Genomic DNA, 9,180 nt, shown 5'->3' on the forward strand with positions numbered 1-9,180 from the left:
GCACTCGGGAGGCAGAGGCAGGAGGACCTCTGTGAGTTCAAGGCTAGCCTGGTCTACAGACAGGCTCCAAAGCAATACAAAGAAACCCTGTCTCAATAAATAAATAAATAATAAATAAATAAATAAATAAATAGAGTGGTGATTCTCAAGTGAAACAAGGGTTTCAAAGGTTTATCAACTACAAAGTCAGTCTTACCACTGCAAAACACTTTATTGAAGTCAAATCCTTGGCTTGCTAGGAAGTCAATGCTGGAGCTCTGAAACAGAAAACACAGGTCAGTATGGCTGGAGGCCAGCGTCAAACCAACAGAGAAGTGATGCAGACAAGCAAGCAGCAACTCAGCAAGAAAAATCAGGCCAAAGATCAAAGTCTTTATCCATGGCTGCCATGACTATTCACTTCTTTAAAATACTATGCCTCTACCCCTTAGTAGCTTTATAAAACATTCTTTGTTTTATTAAAAATCCACTGAGTGGACAGACAACTTCCCAATGGCAGGAGGTTCCTGTCCTCCTGCTATTATACTAACTGTAAGGCTGTAAACAAAAATAAAGTATACAGTACCTTTACACAACCTCAAGTATAAGCTAAAGGAATATAAGGCATTCTACACAAGTGTGGGGTGTGTGGGTGTGTGTAGAGGGGTGGTGGTAGAATGGCATGCACATGTGGAAGTCAAAGGACAACTTACAGAGTTTGTTCTCTCCTTCCACCTTTAGGTAGGTTCAAGGGCCTGAACTCAGCAAGCATTTTTACCATCTCACCAGTCTTACCATCTTTTACCAGACTTAAAATCTTAATTGGATGTGATCTTCTTTTGTATCATATTGATTTGTGTTGTTTTGAGACACGGTTTCATGTAGCCAGGCTAGCTAAAACTCACTATGTAGCTGAAAATGACCTTGAACTTCCTAACCCTCCTGCTTCCTGTGAGGGCTGAGACTGCAGCTATGCACAACCATACCCAGTCTATGGGTCCTGAGAGGGACTCCAAAGCTTCATTCATGCTAGGCAAGCACTCTACCAAAGGAGGTAGCTACAGTCACAGCCCTAAATGTTCTTTTGGGGTTCTTGTTTTTGTTTCTGAGAAGTGGAAATTGAACCTAGGGTTTCATACATGTGATGCAAGTGCTCTACAATGAATGGAGCTGTATCCTTGGCACTTTGCTTTTTGGTTTTTTTTTTTTTTTTTTTTTTTTTTTTTTCTGACAGGGTCTCACTGAGTTATCAAAGACAGCTTAGAACTCATCCTGTAGCCCACTGATAGCTTGAGCTCTGTTGCTATGTGCCTCAGTCTCCTGAGTAGCTGGGATAATAGGCCTGTGCCACCAGGCCAGTTGGATGGGTTTTTTGTTTTGTTTTTTGTTTATTTGTTTTTTTTTTTTCATGAGACAAGTTTTCTCTATATAACTGCTGTGGCTGTTCTGGAATTCACTTTATAGACCAGGCTGGCCTTGAAATCACAGAAATCAGCCTGACTCTGTCTCCTGAGTGCTGGGATTAAATGTGTGTGACCCAGAGAACAAAATCCCTTACTAAGCAAACCTGATTAATCAAACATATCCTGCTCTTAGAAGATAAAAGATATGAATAGATTTATTAAAGTTAAATAAATAATTTTAGAGACTGTATATGAATTTGCCCAAATTATGAAGCCCTTCCTCAAAGCAACTAAAGAGAGTAATACTGTAGCTATTGCAATTTTCTTTGCTTTCCTAAAGTCTCATATAATCATGTAAACACTCTATCTCTGACAGACATAGTAAGAAGCACCTGGATAGGCATTTTGTCTACAAAGTGCCAAACCACGTTTGCTTGAACTTTTTCCAGAAGAAAACCATTCTCACCCAAGAAACTTCACATAACCCCAGGTATAGAAATATAAAATAGGTAGACAAATCAACCACTTCTGGTAAATAAATTACAGTGGCATTTATTCTAAGAAAATTCTCTGGTACATGTTCAATTATTCTACCTTTTTTATTTCTTTCTTTCTTTTTTTTTTTTTTTAATTTGATTTTGGATTTTGAGACAGAGTTTCTCTGTATTGCTTTGGAGGCTGCCCCTGGAACTAGTTCTGTAGACTAGCTTGGCCTCTATCTCCCCAGTGCAGGGCTTATTTTTACCATTTATTAGGACAAAAACAGATTTGTGACACACATCAAACAGAAGAACCAGTAGTTTGAGGTAATCCTTGGCTAGTAATTTTGAAACCAGCCTGAACTACTTGGGACCAAGTCTCAGAAAACACAGATACAAAGAAAAGGTGGAGAAAGTAGGAAAAGTAGACAAAAAGCATGTAAATGCCATTTTGCAACTTCACTTGCTTCACTCTGCCTTGAAGCCCTGGGTTATGCTGCACCCCACATTCCATTCCTGCATCTTACCTAGCAGCTCAATGCTAAATACATTTAATTTTCAAGGACACTGGAAGCTATTTTGCCTTTAGGTCCCAGATGACTTAAGGGTGCAAACTCTTTGAGAACAATTTATTGTGACATAATTTTAAACTACTCACTATAAACTCCTTTGTAAAATGTAGCTCTGCAGGCAGGTGTGTGTGTACGTGTATGTGTATTATGTAGTATGTGGGAAGGGGTACACATGCCTATACATGCCTGTATCTTCATATCATTCTCTATTTTGATGTGTGTATAAATGTACTTGATTGTATGTCATCTACAAATGTATGCACAGGTGCACTCAACTTACCCATATAGCCATATGGGATTAACATATGAGGCTAACACTGAATATTTTCCTCAATCACTCTCCAGCTTAATTTTTGAGACATGGTCTCTCATTGAACCTGATGCTTGCCTTTTTAGTCAGACGGACTAGCCAGAACTCACCTGTCTCAACATGTAGCACTGGGATTAGAGATTCTGGCTGGCATGCTCTGATTTTTCCAAGGGCTATAGGGATACAAATTAAGACACCCCCCCCCACCCTCCACTCAGCCATATCCCCCAGAGCCTGCAGTTGTAGACTTTTAAATAAAACAAGCAAACAACAACCACAAAAGTGGCCAGGGAGGTAGCTCGGTTTATAAAATGCTTACCTATCATGCATGAGATCCTACAATTAAAAGTATATGCCAATTGCCTATATATCTACACCTTTGGGCACAGTTTACGAAAGTACTGGGAATCAAATGCAAGGACTTGTACATACTAGGCAAGTACTCTACCTACTAAGCTTCATTCCCTGCCTTTATCTTGTTAATTTTGAAAGAAAGTGCCCAGGAGTCTGCCTTGTGGATTTCCATAGCTGCATCACCATTTCATTGCAAAAAGGGGAAACACTAAGAGGAACTCATGTTACTAGGGGGAGAGAAGCTCAGCTGCAGAATTACAGGGGAGAAAGAGCCCCTCTCTTCCTGCATGCACCCACATGTTCACTCTCCTTATCCATGAAAACAAATAACAAAGCAGGGAACTTTATCTAGTGTCTGCCAAGACATCTACCACAAGAGTCACAGGGTAACTCTCCCTGAGCACTCTACTTTGTGCTCTTCTCAAAAAGAAAATGGAGTCTTTTCCACCTTCTGTTTCCAAATTGATGAGTAAGGGGCAAAGACCCAGGTTTAAGAAATTGGACTCTTTCAGAAATCAAAACTCCACCCTTGAGGAAGGAACAAAGACAATGAGATACTGAGAAGTCTGTGGTTCCTAATGTAGGCTAAATCTGGAGGAAGACAACAGAGGTCCCAAGTGGAGTTCCACTGATATGTCATGATTCCCCAACTCAGCTTTATAAATAAATATAAATATATAAATAGTGATCTGATTTCCATCTGCCTATCTTTATAGGTGTTTTCTTATAATATTCTGAAATAAGGAGGAGATAACAATGTCACTTATTTTAAAAATCTAACACTGAACGTGAGAAAGGTAATATAACTTACCCAAAGGCTAAATCTTGTTGCTCGTTTTTTATTTTGTTTTGTTTGTTGGCTTTTTGGGGGGGGGTGTTTTGGTTTTTGAGACAGGGTTTCATATAGTTCAAACTGCCCTCAAACTCATTATGTAGCCAAGGATGATTTCTAATTGATGATCCCTCTACCTCTTCCCTCCCAAGGTTGAATCACAAGCATAAACCACTACATAGTACTGGAAATGTAACCCAGGGCATTGTTCATGCTGGGTAAGCACTCTCCTAACTGACCTACACCTCTAGCCCCTAGAGCCAAATCTAAAGGGATTCTACATTTCCACTCCATCCCATCAGCACTTCATTAATGGGAAAATGCAGTTCCAATACTAACCTGGCAAACAAACTTGACATCTGGTGAGGACCTACTGAAAGGCTTGGGGAAAACATAGAAGTTAAATGACTTCGTTATATGCCTGGGAAAATAAGAAAAAAAAAAAAAAAAAAGAAAAGAAAACGATACTTAAGTATGAAAACAGGAGACAACTAAGGAATTCCCAACTGTTAAGACAACCTACTTGGAATTAGTGTGGTCATACTTAAAAGCACAAAGGCCAAATTGAAACAGCAAAAAATCCATTGAATGCTGAAAAAAAAAAAAAAAAATAAAGCATCAGTCATAAGTGAGCCACATGTCTGATGTAAGCAAGTATTCTCCACCTGGCAGCTTTCTGAATCACTCACTATGACTTCAGCAGAATAGACTGGAGGGAACAGACTGTGCAGGCTATACATCAAAAGTCTTATTCATTTATTATAGTTCTTAATTTTTTCCCAACTAAGAAGGCTTCTATCATCCCCAGAGCATAGTATTAGGCCTATTTCCAAATTACATATTTATTTCCTACATACAAAATTAATTTTAAGAATAGTCCTCAGAATGTTTTGCAGAAAACAATTTTATGCTATTTTAAACATAAACTAAAATGTTATTGTGGCTGGTGTTCAGAAGACATACCTCCCTTAGAAAACATGCAAGTGTAAGTTTAACGATTCTACCTCTTCATAATTTAACAGCAGGTTCCACATGACAGAAAAAAAGACTTTTGAGCATATCTACTTGCCTTTTTAAGCTTCTGATATCTCTCTTCTGGAGTGTCAAAACCACTTGTCAATGCAGTGACTGAGGGTCCATCGCTGATTCCTAGATCACAAAAAAATAAGGATTGGGCTCACTAACAAATGCTAGTATAAAACTGTCACATGCTACAGTATCAGTCTCCATTCAGTGCCTATTGACATTCCTACTAGGTTAAAATGAATTCAAAGTGTCTATATCATATTTTTCAAAATTAACATTAATGTGTGCGGCGGTTATCAGTGTTTGCTTGCCTTGCACATGACACTGGATTAGATTCCTACATTCATAGAAAAATAATAATTAGAGGTTGGAAGGATGGATCAGTCAGCAAAACACTTGCTATGTAAGCATGAGGACCTGAGTTGGAATCCCTAGAACCCATGCAAACAGCTACATGTAGCACTGGGAAGGCAGAGACAGTGGATTGGCCACACAGCCAATCTAGTAACTTCCAGGTTCAGTAAGAGATACTGTCTTTAAAAAAAAAAAAGAGTAGAGTTTGATTTAGGAAAGCATCCAATGTTGAACTCTGACCTCCACCCATGCACCTGTATGTGCACACACTTATATATACAAACACAAATGCATGCACACATGTATCTATTGAGCTGTGCAATAAAGATTTCCACTAAAGCATTAAGTAATATCCTTATTTGCCATCCAAGTGTGGCCGCCAATCACAAATACTTACATGATATGTCTAGAATGGTCACAATCAAAGATTAATGATGGCTGAGAGAGGCTAAAGGGAGTAATGGATAATTCTATGAGTAATGTGTCTGATTAAGATAAAAAAAAAAAAAATCCAGAACTGGAAGGTGCTAGCTGCACAGCAACATATGTGTAATTAATACTATTTAAGAACAACTGAAATAGAGCTGGGGAAATGGCTCAAAAGGTAAAGTGCTTGCCATGCAAACAGAAGGACCTGAGTTTCAATCTTTACCATATAAAAGCTGGGCATGGCAACAACACACACCTGTAACTGGAGTGCTTGTGAGGAGAAGCAGATAGATCCTGAGGGCTGCTGGTTAACCATCTAATTGAAAGGCCAGCTCTAGGTTCAACAGGAGAATGTGTTTTGTAAAGTGCACCAAGCCTTTCATCCCAGAGGCAGGTGGGTCTCCATGGGTGGAAGGCCAGCCCTGTCTACAAAGAGAGTTCCAGGACTAACAAGGCTGTTACACAGAGAAACCAAGTCTAGAAAAATACAAAACAAGAAAAGAACAACAAAAACTAAACCTGCTTTTTAACCATATACACCTAAATTGTTTTAAGCACCACCAGAAACATAATCTGTATCCAAAAACCTCACAGCCTGACCACAGAACCACTGCAACTCTCCCACACTTTTGCCATAACCAGCAAGATTAGGAAAGGAACCTTAGCTATACATGGTGTAAGCCCAGAGCTTTCAAGGGAGTGATACCTGAAAATTCCCCATCGATGGCGAAGAAGTCAGCCTCCTCTATGGCCTGGTACACTTTGTGAAGATTGATCTTAAAATCTGCAGAGAAACCAAGAAGAGGCTCAGAACGTGTGGCCTGCCTTCCTGCCCACCAACTAAAAGGAGATGGGAGAAGGTTCCGGAGGAGCACCCAGGCCACGGAAGAGATGGGCAAGGCCCTAAGGTGTGCAAGAACCACAGGGAGACAACACTCAAGGGTGGCTAGACAGAGGAGTCAAGACCCAAATTGTGCACTACTGAAAGGGTGCTAAGCCAGAGAAGGTGCACGGGGAAGAGAAAGGGTGCATGTTTCGCAGCTTCAGAGGATGCAAAGCCCAGCGGGACTGACTTAGCCCGGCCACCGCCAAGCACACGAGGTCTGGGCCTAGCACGCTGGGTAGACTTGGGACGAGGTGGGGGCTACAAGGTGGACACGCACTGCTCCGGATTATCTCCATTCTGCCCGCAGACAGAACCCTGGCCCCGCCCAGGCCGATGCCGGTCCACGCGCAGAGTTCCGCAGCAAAGGGCAGCGAAAAGGGTGTCGGAGGCGGCCAAGAAACAGACCAGGACGGACACTTCCGGAAACAGCGCGCGCCGCTAAGCCTGCGTAAGAGCTGCGTCACTGCAGGGGTGGGACGGAGCTCCGGGCTGCCAGGAAGAAAGAAGGTCCCAACCCCAGCCCACCTGTTGAAGAAATTCCTGTTCTGACACTTGGTTGAACAAGAGATTGTTGTTGCTGTTGTTGTTGTTGAACAAGAGATTGTTGTTGTTGAACAAGAGATTGTTATTGTTGTTGTTGTTGGTGGTGGTGGTGGTGGTGGTTTGTTTTGCTTTGCTTTGCTTTGCTTTGCTTTGCTTTGCCTTGCCTTGCCTTGCCTTGCCTTGCCTTGCTTTGCTTTGCTTTGCTTTGCTTTGCTTTGCTATTTTGAGAAAGGATTTCTCTGTGTAACAGCTCTGGAAGTCCAGGACTTGCTTTGTAGAGTAGACTGGCCTCTAACTCACAGAGTTTCACCTGCCTCTGCCTCTAGGGTGCTGGGATTAAAGGCGTGCACCACCACCAACTGCTTGATCTAAAAATTTTTGAACCTTTCTCTCCTGGACCTGAAATTGAGGCAGGGAAATTGCAAATTCGAGGACGCTTAGGCGATATAATGTGACTCTTGTCTAAAAATAAGTATATGTGTATATAATGTTATTTGCTTAATTTGTGGGGTGGTGTTGAAGAAGTATACATGTGCATGTATGTTTGTTTGTGTTTGGTGATCACCAGGGTAGGCAAAGGAGGACCTCCTGTGTCTTCTAGGGTTCTTTGCTTCACTGCTTTCCTTGAGACAGGTCTCTCACTGAACCTATTTCGGCCAGAATGGCTGTCCTGAGAGCTCCTAAGATGCCACTTCGTTTCCCAACAATGGAGTTACAGGCCTGCAGGGCTGTGCCTGGCTTTTTACATGGGTGCTGGGGATTTGTACTAAATCTTGTGGATTTGAAAGCAAGTGCTCTTACCCATGTAACCATCTCTCAGCCTCTGTGTATTGTGTTCCTGTTCCATGCCACTCTGGTAGGATGGGGATACTCTAATGATCATGGTGATTGTCCTACTGGAGCTGAAAACTTGGGGTAAGAAGGAAAAAGCCAGTCAGAAACCAGACTTCCCCTTTGGAAACATGATAGTTGATTTGGAGGTAAAGAGCTAGGTGCTTTGACAGAGAGTGATTGGGATGCCAGGCTTTCTTAGCTAATCAGAGAGGGCAAAGCTAGAGTCTTTATAGGTGGGTTATGTTGACTGGAGATTGTTGTTGATACCCGAAGCCTTTTGCTGCACGAATACATAATAGATGCTCTTATTAAGCTGTTTGAGTGAACAAATCCAAGTTGGTCTTTCAAAAAAAAAAAAAAAAAAACTCACTATAAAGTTGTTTAGAAGGCCTGATTTAAATGTAGCTCCACCATTTAGTAACGTGGCAATGCAGCCAAACTTCCTCAACTTCCATTTCTTGGGATTGCATTGAAGTCATTTTAAAGTATGTAAATTATAAAGAATTATACAGGCTGGGAGATGGTGGTGCATATCTTTAATCCCAGCACTTGGGAAGCAGAGGCAGGCAAATCTCCGGGTTCCAGGTCAGCCTGGTCTACATAGTAAGTTCCAAGATGGCCAAGGCTACATAAAGAAACCCTGGAAAGCAAAAGAGACACAGATAGACAGACCGAGACAGACAGAAAAAATTATATGAAAATGATACACAAATCAGTATGTATAAATAACTAATTGGTTTGTTGTTGAGTGGGAGAAATTTGAAACGGTTCTTTCTATGTGTTAACTGTAACAATAATAATAGCAATACAATAGAAATCAAGGTCAGCCCAGGACACCTTCATGAATGAGATTTACTAGGAGAAAAAGTATGAGATCATGATCAGACCTCCTGGTGGGAAGGAGAGCATTAGACCTGACAGGGCTCCTAAAGAGATGGGGTGGCTTGCTTATAAACCTGGAAAGGAGGGACTAGAAAGATTGCTTAATGGTGAAAAGCATGCATTGCTCCTTCAGAGGACATGAGTTCAGTTCCCAGCATCCACATCAGGAGACCCACAGTTGCCTGTCACTCTGGTTCCAGACAAGTACACATAATTAAAATTAATAAAAACATTAAAAAATAAGACCTGGATAATACCCTCATTAAGAGTGAATAAAATCTCAGCACTCAGGATGCA

General features: G+C 41.2%; 1 protein-coding gene across 5 annotated transcripts in view; it reads right to left on the reverse strand.

Annotated features, from left to right (window-relative positions):
- Nucleotides 1-7,068, reverse strand: part of Parn (poly(A)-specific ribonuclease) — a 163,883-nt gene extending 156,815 nt beyond the window's left edge. For 4 of the 5 annotated variants that reach the window (XM_051181461.1, XM_051181460.1, XM_051181459.1 and 1 more), the window contains exons 1-6: nucleotides 6,902-7,068; nucleotides 6,445-6,522; nucleotides 4,999-5,078; nucleotides 4,453-4,520; nucleotides 4,269-4,350; nucleotides 197-257 (exon numbers count right to left, since the gene is read on the reverse strand). In XM_051181461.1, coding sequence (XP_051037418.1) covers nucleotides 197-257; nucleotides 4,269-4,350; nucleotides 4,453-4,520; nucleotides 4,999-5,078; nucleotides 6,445-6,522; nucleotides 6,902-6,920 — 388 coding nt within the window. In that variant the 5' untranslated portion in view covers nucleotides 6,921-7,068. Of the gene's footprint in view, nucleotides 1-196; nucleotides 258-4,268; nucleotides 4,351-4,452; nucleotides 4,521-4,998; nucleotides 5,079-5,706; nucleotides 5,758-6,444; nucleotides 6,523-6,901 lie in introns of those variants that run through there. The other variant, XM_051181462.1, reaches the window with a different exon arrangement.
- Nucleotides 7,069-9,180: the final 2,112 nt, after the last annotated feature.

Source organism: Phodopus roborovskii, unplaced genomic scaffold (assembly GCF_943737965.1).
Source record: "Phodopus roborovskii unplaced genomic scaffold, PHOROB, whole genome shotgun sequence".
Lineage (NCBI taxonomy): Eukaryota > Metazoa > Chordata > Mammalia > Rodentia > Cricetidae > Phodopus > Phodopus roborovskii.